The sequence below is a fragment of the Octopus sinensis genome, linkage group LG12 (assembly GCF_006345805.1).
Source record: "Octopus sinensis linkage group LG12, ASM634580v1, whole genome shotgun sequence".
Classification (NCBI taxonomy): Eukaryota; Metazoa; Mollusca; class Cephalopoda; order Octopoda; family Octopodidae; genus Octopus; species Octopus sinensis.
In genome coordinates this window covers 48,283,406-48,302,832 of record NC_043008.1, presented here as the reverse complement: position 1 = coordinate 48,302,832, position 19,427 = coordinate 48,283,406, and the positions used below count along the sequence as shown (strand labels likewise).

Genomic DNA, 19,427 nt, shown 5'->3' with positions numbered 1-19,427 from the left:
ATTTCTGGTGGCAGACCTTTCTGGTATTCTATTGATTGAAACATTGTTTTTCTCAGTAACAAGAATATTTGTAGTGAGTCAGGTATAATCTTTTGAATTGTTCCCAGTACGTAACTAATAGAGTTACTTTATAAATGTTGAGGGGTGGGTGGGTGAAATCTCCTCTATTCTGTGGTGTAGAAGTTACTTTACCCTGCTGGATTTTCAACTCAGAATGTACAGGAATGTAACTGTTTTAAAGACATTCCATTGTCCTCTCATTGTTTCTAGCTTTCCAACAACTCATGTTCTGTGTAATATTATGGCCTTAACAACAACTGCAATAATAATTATAATAATCCTTTCTACTATAGGCACAAGGCCTGCAATTTTGCGAGAAGGGCCTTGTCAATTACATCGACCCCAGTGATCAAATGGTAATTATTTTATTGATCCCGAAAGAATGAAAGGCAAAGTTGACCATGGTAGAATTTGAACTCAGAATGTAAAGCTGGAAAAAATGCTGTTAAGCTTTTTTTCAGTATGCTAATAATAATAATCAGGTTAACAATTCTGAGGCAGCGGGAAAGTTGATTACATCAACCCAAGTGCTCAACTGGTAATTATTTTATCAGCCCTGAAAGGATGAAAAGCAGAGTTGACCATGGCGGCATTTGAACTCAGAATGTAAAGATAAACCAAATGCTGCTAAGCATTTGCCTGGTGTGCTCATGATTCTGCCAGTTCACTGCCCTAATAACAATAACAATAATAACAACAATAATAATAATAATAAATTTTTCTGTTTTTATTTTTCTGGCCGATGATGATGGACACACATACACCCACTTTGGCTTTAGATCTGTCACATCTTTTGATGTTTAATCTTGGTGTATCATTCTACAACATGACCTCTTTATACTGTATAATACATATTTATGTTTGCTGTTAAAGACAAATTTTTAGTTGTTTCTGATTTCATTTTTCTGGCCATTTTTGGGTTGTCAAAAAAAAAAGAAAAAAACTTAATAAAAGAGAGTCAGTACAAATGCAACTGGTTGCATCGCTTCCAATTAGTTGTCTGCGATCATCAGATGCAGACATGGTGCATGCTTTAGTTTAATAGTCTGACTTTCCTTCCAAGTTGCTGAAAACTTTGAGGAAACCTTTTTACCTCAATGTGGCTGCAATTTATTCCAATTAGATTTAATCTATCAATTCATATTTACAACAACATTATTGAATATTGTTTAGTGTGAAATAGTTTTAACAGACTTTCCCCAACAGTTTTAACTAATTTGCTTCATGATCAGCTGGCTTTTTATTTCATTTTTGTGGTGAAGATGAAGTTTCTACTTTTCCATTTAATTATTTCCCTTGTTCTAATGTTTACATTCATTATTTGAATTCGTTTTATTGTTGGTATTATTATCTTAATCATCATCAGCATCATTGTCAAGATGGTAAGCTGAGAGAATTATTAGCACACCAGACAAAAGGCTTTGCAGCATTTTGTCTGCTTTTACGTTCTGAGTTCAAATTCCGCTGAGGTTGACTTTACCTTTCATCCTTTCAGGGTCAGTGAAATACGTACCAGTTAAGGCCTGGGGTTGATGTTATTGACTGGTCCCCTTTCCTGGGGTCTCAAGAGGGTGTGCTGAGAGAATTATTAACATGTCAAAATACTTAGCAGCTTTCTTTGAACTCTTTATGTTCTGAGTTCAAATCCCCCCCTGAGGTTAACTTTCTTTCATCTTTTCAAGGTCAATAAAATACAGCATCAGTCAAATATTGGGATCGATGTAATCGCCTTGCCCCCTTCACCTCAATTTGATTGCTTTGTGCTAAAATTAGAATCATCATCATCATCCAGGTGGTGAAGTGGTAGAATCATTAGAGCATCAGGCAAAATGCTTTGGGATATTTCTTCCTCACTCTTTACATTCTGAGTTCAGTTCCTGACGGGGGTCTTTTAATCCCTCTAGGATTGAATAATTTCACTAATTGTCTTTCATCCTTTCAGGGTTGATAAGATAAATACCAGTTGAGCAATGGGGGTGGGGTGGGGGTCAATGTCTTTGACTAGCTCTTCTCTCCAAAATTGCTGGTCTTGTACCAATGATTGAAACTGTTGTTGTTGTGGTTACTACTAATACAATAATTATGAGACCAGTTTGGAATTGTTGCTTTTCTAATAAATAATTATCAATAAATTTAGCAACTTTAACCAAAACTAGTCATGAAAATATTCAATAACTGTGCCTGCAAATTTAACAGCTTTTAGTGATTTATATTGATTCAAAAATCCTTCAGTTCATGTCAATATTTCATAAAATATCTAAAAATATTCTTTACTGACTTATTTATCTTTCTAAAATTTACAAATGATTTGACTAAGTAAATGATATATACACACACACCCACACACACATTATCATCATTTAATGCTTGCTACCCCAATATATATATATATATATAGGGGTATACATACATAGAGAAAACTTTAGGTAAACTGATTAGCTAAGTAAGTGATACACAGTGGAAGATGAATGATGCAGAGATGAACTGATGGAGCAGCTGTTAGCAATTTCGTTTTTTACAACTTATTCTGTTATTTCACATGTAATGCGAGAGCAACAGGTGAGGCCAGAATGATTAATTTAAATAGCACAATGGTTTCCCATCTGTACAATGCACCAGAATGCTTCAGTTAAAGTTGGCATCTTGGTGCTGTCTGTAAATAGGTTAAGCTACATTCATCGTCACTTGAGATTTAATATTAAGGGTCAACGTGGACAAAAATTAAGTCCAGACTAAGAATTAAACCAAACTAAGTATATATAAATGGCTCATAATTGGAATAGCTCATAATTGGAATTTCTGAGATGGCAAATTATTACTATTGTTATTACCCATTACTATATTCGTAGATGAATTCATCTACGAAGCAATTGCCCCAGGTCCCCTTCAGGGTTGGCGAAAGCGATGTGGTGGACAACGAAAAACCTGGCTGATGACAGTCAAGGCTGATCTGGAACCCAACCTAGGCTCCCATATCTACGGCATTCGTCGCTGGAATAAGGAGTGGTTGAAGATCACGCTGTCATTAGCCTCAAATCACCAGGTCTGGTCGGCATTTGTGAGAGATGCAGCATTGAGGATGGATGAAGCCAGCTCAACCCACCCCGGGTGAATGCTGTCTCAAGTCAAGTCAAGTCATTACTATATTCAGATTAGTGTCATCCTATCTTGGTTGTTGAAGCTATTGAACCATCTGGCTATTATGATGCACTGATAAATCTTGCTCTCTTTCCTTCACTGATTCCACCAGAAATAGTTTTGCATTCTTAAATATTTTGTTAAATGAATTTTTTAATGGCTATTGTTAGAAATTAATTCAAGCAAAGGGATTTGGTACTGACATAGAAAATGCAGCATTGAAATATTTTGTGCTTCTCTTTTGCAGGTGTATCTATGTGTGTGTGTGTTTTAGTCATTTGTTAAACCGTTTCTGATTTTACTATTTTGTACCATTTTGATCCTTTTGCTGAAATACATTAAAGTTCCTTTTTTTTTTCCCCCTTTTAATAAAGTTCATATTTTGTTATTTAATTATTTAATTAGTTTGGATGTCATTCCATTCATACTACATAATGTTAGAATGTACTCAAAGAACTAAATGGCAATCTCCACTTGGAGAAGGTTCTCCTGTTTTCATTACATTTGAAAGAAGAAGTAACATTCATTTACATGTTTAATCTACAAAATCAGTTTCCTGAATTTGGTGTTAGAAATTTCACCGTGAACATTATTATTTCAGAGGTGTAACTTGCCAGGCAAGTGATTTCATCTGAGAAAGTTTGTTGGAACTAAATTGATTGCAGTGTGGAACACATATATTAACCATTCCAAAATACTCATGCTCTTAACTTCATCTAACCATTTATTGTTTGTTTTATTATCATCATCATCATCATCATCATCATCCAGGCAGCAAGCTGGCAGAAGCGTTAGCGCGTTGGACAAAATGCTTAGCAACATTTCTTTTGGCCCTTCATGGTTCTAAGTTCAAATGTCACTGACGTTCACTTTGCCTTTCATCCTTTCGGAGTTGATAAAATAAGCACCAGTTGAGCACAGGGAGTGACATGACTGGCTTGCCCCTCCCCTCAAATTTGCTGGCAATGTGCCAAAATTAGAAATTATTATTATTATTATTATTATTATTATTATTATTATTATTATTTTACTGGTTTATATTATTGCCAATAATCATTCACTGCTTGCATAGAAATGAGACTTGAAGTTCTATGTCTCAAAATTTTGGCAAATGCTAGCTTTTTGGCTTGGACAAAGATTAACACACCTCATTAATGGGTCAATCTTTCTAATCCACATTCTTTAATCTTCATTTTTCTTCACCTAATTGTTTTTTTACCTATTAATCTTCTTAAACATCTGAATTTTACCTTTTCTTTCTTTTGGCATAATTTCTTGTAAATTTCTTTCCTCTTCAGCATGTCTTCAATATCCCTTCTCACCTTACAATTCCATTTCAGTTGTCGAAAACAATAGAATAGTCTTGGATTTCTTAAAAATTAAGATGACATAAAAAAATGTAAAAAAGTAAAACCAGAGAATTGAAGTCTTACAATAAGGACAGTGCTTCACCATTGCCTTTGCCATGCTGGTTAAACTAAAGAACCAAATATTCTCTGTGAACTCAAATTGAAATTCACTTCTATTTGCAAAATCATTCCTACCAATTCCTTCACACAATTTTGCTGTGAATTGACAAACAAATCTAGAAAAATTGATTTGTTTTAATTATTTAAATTTAATTTCTTTTATTAAAGAAAGCTTCTCTAATATTTTTCACATTTAAAAGTTGGGTAAAAATAAAAGGAAAATCAATATTTTGGAATGAGAAACCAATTATCAAATTTATATTGATGAGAATAATGGTTTGAATATCAATAGAGTGTGGGTATTGTTGTGGGATTATTGTGGGCTGATAAAACCCCCAAAAGTAGTGCTAGTGTTGTGTAGTAAGCATGTGTGTGTACCTTAGTATCCTTGTGTTTTCTATTTCAGGAAACTCCCCCCCGGGAGCCTAAATCTGAAGGAAAGAAGCAAGCAAAAGTCAAACCTATGTCTGCTCATGATGAGAAAATGATTAACAATGCCATAGCTTTAGCAAACGAGTTTGCCATGCAGTGCAATAAAATGAACATGGACGATGACCAACTGAGTCCAAAATCTGAAACCAGTTCAGACTCTCCAAAGCTCATCCAAAAATTGAAGATATCTATGAAGCGGAGTCCTAAACAGGAGCGCAAAAAGACATTCACTGAAGAGATTGCAATGAAAGCCGACCTCGATGATGATCTTCCACCAGAGTCTCAAGAAGCTTACAATATACTTGTAATGAAAGGTGCAGGGAAAGAGAGCTCTCCCTCATCTCCAGCTGTAGAATCTCTCTCACAAGAACTAACTATTAATACTGAATTATCTCCAAACAAAGCAGAACCAGAATCCAGCTCATTTTCCTCTACTGCTACCCTTCCCACTGCTACAATTACAAGAAAAGACTCAGACATAAAGCCACTGAGCAAATCCCGGGCAGCTATGTCTAAAATTGAGCCACCACCTATACCGAAACCACGTCCAGAACACAGAGTAGAGCCTACCCCTCGCATCGAGTCAATTACAAAGCCAGAAGTAACCAAACCGGAATTGCCTCCCAAACCAGATATTGTTCCACAAATAGACCAACCAAAAGAAGCGCCGCCTCTTCCTGAAACTCCCCCTAGGACTGATCATTTGTCAAGAAGTGAACCGAAATTCGACTACCCTATTAAAACTGAATCTTCCATCAAGTCAGAGTCTCAAAGTAAACCAGAGATTGCAGTTAAACCAGAGATTTTGCCCAAAACAGACTTCCCGAAAATGGAAAGCAAAATTGAATATCCTCTGAAATCTGAGCACCCTTCTCGTATCCCCCACCCCAGCAAAATTCCCCCTCCAACTAAGATTGAGTATTCTTTTAGAAAAGAGTCTCCACCTAGATTAGAACGATCCGAATCTCAACAACGGTCGGAACCATTACCCAGAATGGATGTCCCTCCACCACCACCCCCTACTGCTATTCCTAAAGCAGAACCTGTTGTTGAGAGAGCACACAGTGTTGATAGAGAGAACGGACATCATTCTTTGAGTCTTGACTCGTTTTCCTTTAGTAAAGAGTCTTCTCCAGCATCCAGTTCTGAGAGATCTGTTGAGGATCGGGATTTGGAGACAGAATCAAGAGATAAGCTAGGTGGAGGTTATGATAGGAGATCTGATAGCCACTCAGAAAGATTTGGCATTTCATCACCTAAGATGAGTTTCGATGAAGAATTCGCAGAACCTTCACCACGAGAAATTATGAGTAAGTTAGCTCGAGAGAGCCGAATTCGGCGTTCAATGGATCACCAACGAGCTATGTCCACTGAGAGTATGGATCACTCTCATATCCGGAATTTAAGGGAACCACAAGGAATTCCAACTAAAGTTGTTCCAACTGCAAATGGTGAAGATGAAGAAGTTGATACAAACCCTTTACGAATGCTGCGTGGCGGTGCCATTCCTATTCGAGGAGGGCGTGGACAAGGTATGAAACCCCCATCTCTTCCGTTGCCTAGGTTACAGTTTACTAGTCCAACTGTTGTTGTTACTTGTACTGCTACCTCTACTACTACTTCTACAACAACAATTTCTCAGCATGCAGCCATCAGTTTGTCTCGGGGCTACAAAAGTGACATCATTGATTCAATGCCTCCTCATCTCGTGCCACGACGCACGCCTGTGGTTCCGCCCCGCACCTACAGCAGTTCTAGTGAAAGCATGCCTGCTCTAGATAAATGTTTCCCACCACAGTTGCCACCGCGTAAGCCGTTGAGGCCAGATGAACTGCTCAACGCCAAGCCACGGGCCAGGAAGTACCCCCTATTGCGCCATAGCGACTCTTCTTACTCCAGAGTTTCCACTTCTGTATCCGTCCACTCTTCTGCCTCTTGCTCTGCTGCAACCACTGTGATGACCACTACTACCACTACCACCACCGCCACCACTACCTCTCCAGCCAAACCCCGGCCCCTCTTTATTAACTGTTTGCATGATATTCCTTCTCTCCCACCGGCTCCACCCCCGCCAATAGACTTTGATGAGAACGATGCTGATGATGATGACGACGACGACAATGTGTTTGTTCCTTGCCAAACGGACTACTGCCCCATGCCGACAACGGCCCCACCTCCTCCCCCTCCTCCTCCTCCACCATCGCCACATCCATTTCCAACGTCACCAGCATTGTCGTCATCAGCTTCACCAACACCACCAACCTCCCTATCTCCTCCCATTTCAACTCATTCCCTAGTCCCACCCCTTCATGACTCTTCTTCTAGAGAGGCGTCTAGCATGATTTCAGGACAGTCTGGGTGTTCCACTTTCCCACGTAGGAGGTACCGTTTACAAGTGGTACAGTATAATTTAGAACAGTTGGGATTCTATAACCATCAAGACCCATTTTGGTGTAAAACTGGGAATGTTTCGAGGTGGAAATACTCTGATAATGAAAGTTCCGAAGATCTCTCCCCAATGTCTGCCAACTACAAGACCTCCGACAGTGTCAGCTATGAAGATCTGCTCGAATTTGCTTTAGATAGGTAAACAAGAGAATCTTTGGTTTTGGAAGATTTTTTTTCTTTTAATCAGTTTCTCACTTCTTCCAGTCTTTTCTAATTGTTAATGATTCTGTTAAAAACGACAACAAAAAAAAGCACAAGTTATAATTATTTTGTTATGCTTGTTAGGGAAAAGTATTAAAAAGTTCTTTGGTTCTCACATCTTTATGTTTCAATTTAAGAACAAGGTTTATATTAAAACACGAGTTTATTTAACGTTTCCATTGCTTTGGAGATCTTTAAACCTTTTGGGTTTAGTGATTTTTAACAGAGAAACTGAACGTAGAATTTCAAATTGTTTGCACACACACACTAGTTATGTTTGTGTATGTATATATATGTGTGTGTGTGTGCACAGACACACACACATATTAACTAATATATGTATAGATATGTGTGTGTATGTATGTATATATATGTATGTGATATATGTATATATCTACATATATCTATATATATGAGTAAATGTAATGATAAGCAAGTTAGGCAAGTCAGTATACAAAGAATATTTAATACATTTAAAAGAAAAAATGTATATTTGGTTAGATACAAAAAAGTCCAAGTTACACAGAATAGAAATGATATGATGAATTAAAGGGGTTAGAATTACAGAAAAGTGTTACAAATCCAATTTAATTCAACCCCTTTAATTCTTGATATCATTTCTGTTCTGTGTAAGTCAGACCTGTTTGTATCTGTAACCAAATATACATTTTTTTCTATTAACGGTATTCAATATTTTTTGTATATCAACTTTCCTGTCCCTGCATTTACTTCTCTACCCACTCAAGTTTAAATCTCTTGAGCACTACTGAGTGTATTCTATACGGAGAATATCCGATTCTCGTCTATGAACTATTTATAGGTAAATATACATATGTGTGTGTGTGTGTGTGTGTGTGTGTGTGTAACTGAGAAAAACTTAGTTAACTTTATGCAGCTTTGTATTTCCTTGATATGGAATTAATTACATACACACAGTTATCTGTATTTTAAGTAAATGCTGACAATTATCTGTTGGTTAATTAACTCACACATACATGCACATTTAAATCATTTATGTCAGAAAATATCCAACAGGTGTGGTAGGATTTCATCAATATTTTCAGGAACAATTCTTGGAATATTAATAGTTCCTTAATTTGTTTCCATTCAATATGGAACCTTTCTTGTTAATCACTTCCATGATTCAACGTAAGATGAAATATTTTTAACAAAAAAATTAATTTTAATTTGCAATAGAATAACTGATAAAACAAAAATTTGAAAAAATCCTCCCAAATTTTTTTTCTAATTCCTAGTTCAACATTGCATTTCATTTTTCTTCCTTTTTCAATTCTTCAGATAGAAACCGAAATTGGTTCCTGAACTGATTTCAGTCATCATTAATATTATGTTTATTATTAACTATTTTATTTATTTATTTATTTTAAACTAAGAAAACGTCTGAACTAATTTCTCTCTGTTTTTATTAAGTTTTGATGAAATATTATTAGGCATTCTGCAGTTAGTGTCAATAGTTTTTATAGATTAATTATTGGATATTGTATATTCTTTTTTCTCTTGTTGATGTGTTGGTTGTTGATAGAATATTTAGATTCGTCTGGATATTGTTGTTGGCTTTTGAATCTCCTGATGAAACTTTTAAATGTCGAATTAGAATTATCAATTCAGTTTGAAGTAAGAATATTTGAACATTTACTCCCATTGTTTCTTGGCGGCAGATTTTAGGGGATCTAGTTACCCTGCGTATTTTTGTTGTGTTCCCTACATTTACGATAGTCTCAGGTAGTTTTCCTGTTATAATCATAGTTGTGGGTAGTTTGACTTGATTGTGAAATTTCACCTTGTTGCACTTCCTGGCTTAAACACTTCTGCAATATAATAATAATATGCATAGTTAGTGCACATTGCCTGGTTAGGAATGCAGGTTTACTAGCTTAGATGGTACGTGGTGCTATGGACACCACAACCAGAAACAGTTATAAAGTGTCCACAGCATCCAATAACTATTACAAAATGGTGTGTGTGTGTGTGATTGCTTTGGAGTTCCGTTTCCCATGCTTGGATTGGGCAGAGGAAATTTGTGGAAGCAGAATTTCCACAGCTGGATGCACTTCCTCTCTCATCGACCGTCACCTGTTTCCAGGCAGTTTCCTGTTTCCCCTTGGCTGGACGCATTTAATAGGAGACTAGAAATGAAGGACCTTGCTTGTTTGACATTGTGATGCTCATCTACAACTACCATGCGATGTTAAGACAAGGAGTTTCACACAAAACACACACACACACATTTATGTGTGTGTATATCTATCTGTGTGTGTGTGTGTGTGTGTGCGCACACAAACACTCACTCTACAAGACAGTGACATACTTTTCATAGAGATATTGTAGGATTATTGTAAGCACAGAGGGTTTGGAACTTCCACTGTTCACCGTTATATATTAGAAGCACATAACATAGTCTGATCTGTGTTCAATATAGAATATCTAACCCTGCAGTATGTATTGATTGTTGATCATACCATATTGTTAATATTGATTAACTGGTTATTTTGTATCACCAAGTTTTAGGAAGCTAAGCCTTTGTCAACTTTGTATTGAGGAAATATTGTACCTCCATTCATTTGAAGACATTCTTTGGATTGGAATGGCACCATAATAGATATACATGATAGCTCTTGATGACCCTTATTAGACCGATCCATCGTCCTGGTGGTGGTGGTGGAGGTGGTAGTAACGGCAGAGTTGCAGAAATACAGGATGGTGGCTGGTGGCAGCTTCAGCGCAATTACACCCGACTGTATATTGTTTTGGCCTTTCTTCTTCTTCTTCTTCTTCTTCACCTCCTCTCATTCAAAACACCAAAATGCATGAATTCTAGTGAACACCCGCACACCTTGCACGCATTCTCCTTGTTGTTCTCTGTGTTTTTGCATGATTCTTGGTTTTTGCATGAATTTTTGTTTTTCTTTTTTTTGAACTTCAGCTTTTTTAAAATTTGATGAAAATAAGAGTTTTTTGTTGTTTTCTCTGTTGTTGTTGTTGTTGTTGTTGCTGTTGTTGTTTGTGGTATTGACCTGTCTTGTACTGATTGTCTTGGTTGTTCTTGTTTTGGTCAGTTCTGCTTCTTCTTCTCCAAATCTAAAATTTCCTTCAGCATGTTGTTGTCAAAGCCATGTCCTGCTGCATTTCATTTGCTTTGAGGTTAGTTGGCTTTCGTAAATGTATGTTTGGTTTGCAATGATATTGGTACATTTCTTGGATGCCAGCAGATTTTCTGTGAATACTTTAGATTTAGTTCCTTGATTTTCACTGTGAGATCTGGATTTTTTCTTTTCTGTGATACATACTTTATAAAAAACAAAATCTACAAATGAAAACAAAACCTTTGCTGTTGTTGACTGAATTTAAACCAAAAAATCTATGAGAATAGTTTTTACTCCACTTCCCTCTGATTCCATGAAACCATGGAAATATCATTAAAGTACAATTTGACTATGTGAAACTATTGACTCACAGTATTGGGTGGGGGGTGGGGGAGTTATCAGAATTTCCCCCCTTTTTTTTTATAGGTTTCATTAGAAAATTACTAAACCTTAAAATGGAGGTTTTCCTTTTCTGACTGGAAAGGAAGAGGTAGAAAAATTGCATAAATTCCTCCTTTTTATGAGCTGACTTAAGAATGGACTAAAAAATCCACTATATATATATATGTGTGTTTGTGTATATATTGGTTTGCCTGTTGGTTGGAGCATGGTATTCACTGTGTGTCTGTTGTCTCTTCCGTTCCTCGCTGACTGCAGCATGTTTTCCTTATATGTCTTCTGTCTTGATGGTTTCTTCATCTTTTGTTGCTTGTGGAAGTAGTTGGAGCATGTCTTGTCTTCAACAGTTTTTTTTTTTTAAAGTTGTTTTTTTCTCTTTTCTGATATCAATCTCCCATTTGTAAGTTAAGGGTGAGTTTTTTTTCCATTATTTTCCATCCCTTCGCTTTCTCATTTTGTATGATTTTAGTATATTTGTGGTGTCTGGAACATGTTATTAATAATAACTATTTTTGTCTACCATCATTTTACAGGAACTATTTCTGTTCAGAGCATCACCATTTGATGGAACCATCTCAGTGGTTACCAGCTAAATGGGTAATGGTCTGAAAAGTATTTTTTTTTTTTCCATGATTAAAATGAATAAATATCAATTAATAAAGGTTATGCTAAATTACTGTCATTTCACAATATCAAACAGGTGTAATGTCTCAGGTAATAGAAGTTGTAAAGAATTTCCTCAAATGTTTCATTGTTCTGAAAATCTGATTAAGTGTTCTGTCCATCTCTGTGTAAATAAGTTCCGAGGTTTACTTGAGTGGAAAGTAGGATTTGTTTTTCAAAATTGATTCTTAGAATATTAATAACAAATGAATAGAAATCCTGATTGGTTTGTTTCTACAATTCATGTTAGACATAATTTTACAGCTTCAGAGATTCATTAACCATTTTTCTATTTTAAATGGCTCCAAAGAAATTTGTTTGTTTTGGCTGCTGTCATTTGAATATCTTATATTCTTTGAAAACATAAACGCATACAGTAAGGGTGGTCATTATCTGGATAGTGTCAAATGTTCTTCTATCTTGGGGATTCTTTCTAATTTTAAAATAATTTTGTGATATAAGTATTTTAATTAATAAGTTCCAAGTAAGTGGTAAGCATAAAAATATTTAAAATTCTATCAACATTATCACTGTTGTGATGCTGCATCAATTGTTAGACTAGGAAATAATTTTCTCTGTAACAACCTGTTGGTACCTGCTTTTGAATAGTTTTAATTTGAGAAACCTGAAATGATGAAATTAGTTTCAGTTACAAACTTATTCCTATGTAAAAAAAAAAAAAAAAGAATGTCATTGAGTCTCTTTGACATTTTCAAGAATCACCTGTAATTCTTGCTTCCTAATTCAAGATTTTCCATCCAGTGTTTGTCTACAGGATCAATATCAGTGGGAAATGGTTTGTTTTTATTTGTTTGGATCCGGTTGGTTACCATTTCTATGCTAATGGCTAGTTCTGGGACAACCAGTTTGTTGTTAGGGTACCTCACCATATCTAAAATTTACATGCTTGAATAGTTATTAAGTCCAATTCCCAACCATGTGGTTTTGAGTTCAGTCCCAATGTATGCCACCTTAGGCAAGTGTCTTACTACTATTATAGCCCTTGGTCAACCAAATCTTTGAATAGATTTGATAAACAAAAGCCAAAAGCAAGCCATTGCAAGCTCATGTGTGCATGCACGTGCATTTGCATCCACAAAATCACCTTTATGAAATTTTGTTGTCCTCTTGTCAACAGATCATCCTCTTTGAAGTTGCATGGAATACGATATCTCTTATTTGAAAAACAAGTACACATTAGTGACAGGAAAGGCATCTGGCTATAAAACAAGGTCTCAGTGACTTACTCATCTAACCCATGCAAACATAGAAAAACAAAACCAGACAAACCTGAAAAGAACTTGACTCTTACCATTCACTTTGGTATCTTAAGATTTTAATGCAAGGATCATCTCAGATGGAATCTATTGGATCTTATTTAGTCTTTTGTCAAGTAAAATTACTATTTAACCCTAGGCCAAGCCTGATAAAGCAGATCTGGGACCAGACTTGTCCCACTTAGGTGTACACTGTCTTTTTATTTTATGTCTTAATTTTTGTTTTTAAAGAAATGGTGAGGTGTAATTTTCAGTAACTTTGGCTACTATTTCTAGCTGTCTTCTGACTACATAGAGGTTCTGTAGGGATATGACTATATTGTATTATATGCAAGAGGCTTTTTTATAAATTAGTGTCTACAAAAAACTCTCTGTCTGTATTTAGTTGTATGTTTGTGTTTTATGTGAGTGCAATTAAATATTATGGTATGAATATAATTTGTAAAAATTCCAAATTTGTGTGAAAGTAAAGAAAATACAAAACAGAAAAGTCAATAACAGTTATAGAAATGGTGTTTGTTTCCATTTGTCATTTAGGTTGGAAGATGTAAATTTTGGCCTAACTTTAATATTCTCTCTATCTGTGACAAAGACACCAAATATCTTTCGTTGGGTCCTTGAATGTTTTTCTAAAATATTTGAGGTTCATGATTATTGGTTTTTGATGAAAGGAATATGTAAGAGTTGCCGAGAAAGAAAATTAGGGAATCGAGGTTGGGATAATAATGGTATTAGTAAATTAGAATAAGAACAGACAGAAAGTTAAGAGATTTCATTACATATATTAAATTGTTGCTAGGTTTAACGAGCTGTAATACTAATGCATTGTTATTAATTAATAAGAGTTAATTAAGAATATAAGAAAATGATTCGAGAAAGATTAAGATATTACTGAAATATAAACAGGTTTGTATAAGTGAAATAAGGTGTTTTTCTTGAATTTGATCATTTCTAAAGACTGCCATGTTCGTTTTAAGGTTTTATGTTTATTGATATATTTAACATATTTTGATCCTTTTTGCCAATGAATTCCCTTCATGGAATTCTATGCCCTTCTTCCCCCTCTATATTTTGGTTATTACTATTCTGTTCCATTTGGTAGTTTTGGAAGAACAGAAACCTGTCTTACCTCTGCTAGGCAATGGAATGAGGCAAAACAAAAAAAACAAAAAAAAAGATGCAACTAAATCCCTTCTTGTATTAATTAAAGTTAATTAGTTTTGTTTCTGGCTGCGGTAAGTATGTTTTCTAATTAGTATTGTGTGATTCCAAACAACATGGGGGTAGAGAAGCACTGTCCCCCCTTGACCTCGCTAGTTGTAAGCAGACACTGTTTTATCAGATTGACTTCTTGTGTTGTTTATTGACTTCATCTGTATTTTTTTTTTTTTATTCTCTCGATATTCTTTGAATTGTTTCCATGATTGGAGAGGAAGATGCAGTGGAAGTTTTGAGGCAAATAATTCAATGGAGCATTATTGGGAGGATGGGGGTGAGGGGTGAGGGTGGGGAGGACCAAAAACACAAAACCATTGATTCCATATGAGCACTGTTGACACTATATCTCAAGAATTTTGGTCTGGGATTCTATTTTTTTGCCAAAGTACTTTTTAAGCATCAAGCATCATACCCCAGTCTCAGAATGTTTCTCTAAAATTATAAAATGGAATCAGTTCACTTTCAATGACTGAATTATTTAACCAATAAAACTGACCATAATGTGGTATTGAGGGAGACTACAGCTATTGTTTTTATGTGATTGGTTAAAAAAAAAGTGAAGGAACCAATGTATTTTTGAAGACATCACTAGTAAATCTCTGAGTGTTTCTGGTGCTTGGGAATCTGAAGGTGTGAATTGTATCTGCCGCATCTTCCTCCCTAACAACTGATGAAAGCATGTTGTGTTGTGGGTCACCTACCAATCTAGATGTTAATTACAGGCAAACTCCTCTTCCACCGCAACAAGATTAGCCCCTGGTAAGACACCAATAATCTATCTTGCTATTTTTATTTATTTCTTTGCCACACTTTTATTATTTGGTGCATGGTCAGTCTTCTTGTTATTCTGACACGAGATTGGGGATGTGTTGGCAATAATAGAAAGGCCACAAGAAGTAGAGGGTGTCACAGTACTTTAGTTGATTGTCTTCAACCTGTTGCTGTGCTACTGTTGCTCTGCATGCCCACATGTAAACATATTTATATATGCATTCACATGTATATATATATATATATATATATATATGTATATATATGTATGTATATATATGTATATATATATATATACATGTGAATGCATATATACATATGTGTATACATATATATATACATACACACATTATAGTTTGGTGCTATTGACTCCTGTTTCCATTTTGTTTAGAAACCTACCTCTCATGTTGTTTGCAGTCATGTCATTACTCCCCAATATGCTTATTTGTAGTCAACACACACTGCTAGTAGGAACCAACAATTATATTTTACAAGGCTTTTATGTTTTGTATTTAAAAAAAAAAAAATTTAAACCTGAAAGAAACCGATTCACTTTTTTTGGTTGATAATTATCAGCTTTCTTTTGAAAATTTCATTTATTTCCAAATATAGTTTGTCTTGTTTTAGTAATTGGTTTGTTGATATGGAGGAAAAAAGCAAACAGGAAAAAACCCCACCCAAATTAAAACTGGTTTGTGCTAAAAGATCTCTGTTTTATTTTGGAATATTGTCACAGACTTTTATAAAGAATATTTATAAAAAAAATAAGGAAAAAAAAATCTCAGAAAATCAAAACCATTTATTCCTTCAACAGTTTCAGTTGATATTACGTGTTGTGTTGAGGGGTTCATAAATGCATCAAATCGTACACTGTGAGGTAAGGTATTTGAGAGTTAATTGGATATTTAGATATTCTTTACATCAGCCATTTCTTAATGAAATGTCTTTAGAAATCAAAATATATAATTTCATTTAATCATTTTGTAACAGTATTTCTTATGAAAATAACACTACCAATGTGTTTTATTTAATTTTGAAAATAATTCTGAATTTAATGGATTCAGTGAACTAAATAAAAAATTTTCATTATGAATTTAGTGTTAGTTAGGAATAGGTTTAAAAAGAAACTATTCTGGAATGTCTCTTGAAATATAAACACTTTTGAATTTATAGTGTTTGTATCAAAGCTAGCGATAGTTTCAGATGGTTTGGTGTATAATTATAAGCAGTAATTGCTGCTGCTGCTGCAGTTTATTTTAAATCTATACAGCAACAAACTTAACAGTATTTCCTCCAATAAAATAAAGGGTCAAGTTGATTGGTGCTGACAAATTCTATGACATTTATTAGAGATTAATATTTCAGAAGAAGCAGAATGAATATTGCTAATTGCTGTTTGATAATTATTATTAAACCTATCCTATGAGTAAATTTATGAGATGAGTTTTGATTTTAAAAATAGATTTAGCTTTGAAAATTGACTATTTGATACATTACAAATGTTGATGTATTCAAAATTTCTTTCCCTAGAAAATGTGGAATCTATTACATGAAATGGTTTTTGTTTTGTTAGTTGGGTCACTTTACTGAAGACTTGGTCTTGCATTTGTTGGTACCATATTTCTGGAAGCAACACCAGTATTGTTAAGTGATTTAAGCAGGCTCTCCTGTAATTGCAGTTTAATGCCTTTCGGGTCAAAATGGGATTTTATCTTTGATGCCAGGCTATGAAAAAAGCATCACATCTGGGAGCTTGAAGGCTGTGATGAAGTTGATGGGTTTTAAAGTAGAACATATTTAGGATGGCTATAAATGTCACCTGCAAAACGATAGTTTGTCTTCTGATGCTGTTGAAAATTGTTTTAGAAATTTATACAAATCAAAATTTACAAATTTCTTATTGAAATAAATTAGTTGTAAATTAATTCACAAATTTATTTAGTTCACAAGTGAATCAAACAAAATTTTAATTAAACTGTTAAATTGTTTCTATTCAGTAACTCTTTAGTGTTTGGCTGAATGAACCAATTTATCAGTAATGAAATGTCATTGATAGACTAAATAACAAAATATAGATTATTGATTTGCTTGATTTGATCACTGTCTATTTTACTTGGTCCCCATGCTATTTGTGACTTTTTCTGCTGTGGTCGACTTTGCCTTTCATCCTTTTGGAGTCGATAAGAACCAGTCAAGTACTGAAGTTGATGAATGGATTTATTCTCCTAAAATTGCAGGCCTTGTGCCATAATTTGAAACCATTAATATTTTACCAAGGTCAGCTTTGCCCTTCATCCTTTTGGGGGGTGGGGTCAATAAAACAAGTACCAGTGAAGTCCTGGAGTCAATGTAATTGACTAGACCCTCCTTTCAACATCTGCTTGCCCTGTACCAACATTTGAAACCATTATTAATATTATTATTATTATTATTTTATTATTATTATTGCTGTCTTTCAGTGACCTCCTCCTCTTCCTCCTCCTCCTCCATTCAAACACAACCTCAACCATTTCCTCCAACTTCATTTATTCCTCCTTGCACTGCCTTTGTTCTTTGTGTGACATTTTCCACACGTCCATCTTTTCAATATTCATCTCTGTTCTGTGTACCGTTGTTGTTGTTGTTGTTCTTGCTGCTACCTTTCATTATTTATTTCATCTTGCCATCATCATTTCATGCTTCAGTAAATATATTTTGGAATGGAGTATTTTCTATCCATTTTGTTTTTTTTTTAAACCTTCTAAACTTGAAATTGTAGAAAAACATTCACCATTGATTCGAGAATCACTAAAAAATGTTTTTTTTCTCTGAATTTAAAATGAATTCAAAATTTTCTTTTTATTGTTTCTTATTTCAATAGTTTAAAAATGTCCTATAAAATGTATATCAACATCCTGATGGTCACAAGTGTGTATGTGTATGTGTGTGTTTTGGTAACGGCTCATTTGGTGAGCATATTTAGTAATTGTTGAATTGGGGAAATGTAAGCCATAAGTTTGGCTTCCTAACTACATGATTCTGGGTTCAGTCCCTCTGCACAGCATGTTAAGCAAGTGTCTTTCTGTTGTAACCTCAGTCCAGCCAAAGCCTTGTGAAAGGATTTGGTAAATGGAAACTGAAAGAAGCCCGACACATATAAAACTGGCACTCCACTGGTGATGACAATGAGGGTCCCAGCTGATATGATCAACAGAACAGTCCCCTCATGAAACTCACGTGCAAGTGGCTGAGTACTCCACAGGCACGTGTACTCTTACTGTAGCTCTCAGGAAGATTCAGTGTGACACAATATGTAACAAGGCTGCTCCTCTGAAATACAGGTACAACTCACTTTTGTCAGCAGGGTGAAGTAAAGTGTCTTGCTCAAGGACACACCACACACCACTGGGAGTTGATTGTAAGCCAGATATCGTAACCACTAAGCCACACACATCTACATGTATCTTTGTGTCTGTTTGCTCCCCCAGCCCTGGCAACCAGTGTTGGTGGGTTTATATCCCTGCAACTTAGTAGTTTGGCAAAAAGTCACTGATAGAATAAGTACCAGGCTTTAAAAACGAAAAGAAAAAGGAAGTCCTGGGGTTTATTCAACTAAAAATTTTTCAGTGTTTCCCCAGCAAGGCTGCAGTCCAATGACTGAAACAAGGAAACGATAAAAGATGTGTGTAATAAATTCCCTTTTTGATGAAATCGTACGGTTTCACTTGGTTATTGTTGTAGATTTTTCTGTTATAAATTAACAGGTAGGTCACACGTTTTACCTCACACAATGCAGGACACAACAAAGGAAGTCTTATTTATTCTTTCTGTTTTTAATGACTAACATGCTCCTAAGATATTCATAACAGCTCAGTTGACAGCTGGGACATACCAAAAGATAACAACTGTCATTACTCAATTCGACACCATGTTAGCAGGTCTAAGAATAATTATTTCAACTCTCTCGCAATGTCATCACACCCAGCTTGAAACTCTGATCTGATGAGAGTGAGGTGATGGGGCAGTGGAAGAGTGTAGATTCTGGGTGTGACAACATTGTGTCACTTGTAAAATAATAAATATTTGTAGACCTCTTGACATTGTCAGTAATTGTTTGATAACAATTATTATATGTTGGCATCTCTTAGCTCGTTTAACATGTAATGAGTGTCTTAGCAGAATATTAACTGCTAATTAATTACATACTGACAATTATTGAGTTTCTGGGTTCTACTGACATATTTACTTGGTTTAGTGAGGAAAACAAC

General features: G+C 35.1%; 1 protein-coding gene across 13 annotated transcripts in view; it reads left to right on the top strand.

The window, feature by feature from the left end:
* Positions 1-19,427, top strand: part of LOC115217963 (activated Cdc42 kinase-like) — a 334,743-nt gene that overhangs the window by 298,567 nt on the left and 16,749 nt on the right. For 12 of the 13 annotated variants that reach the window (XM_036507901.1, XM_036507900.1, XM_036507902.1 and 9 more), the window contains 2 exons: positions 5,074-6,631; positions 15,132-15,168. In XM_036507901.1, the coding sequence (XP_036363794.1) occupies positions 5,074-6,631; positions 15,132-15,168 (1,595 nt within the window). The remainder of the gene's footprint in view (positions 1-5,073; positions 6,632-15,131; positions 15,169-19,427) is intronic. The other variant, XM_036507905.1, reaches the window with a different exon arrangement.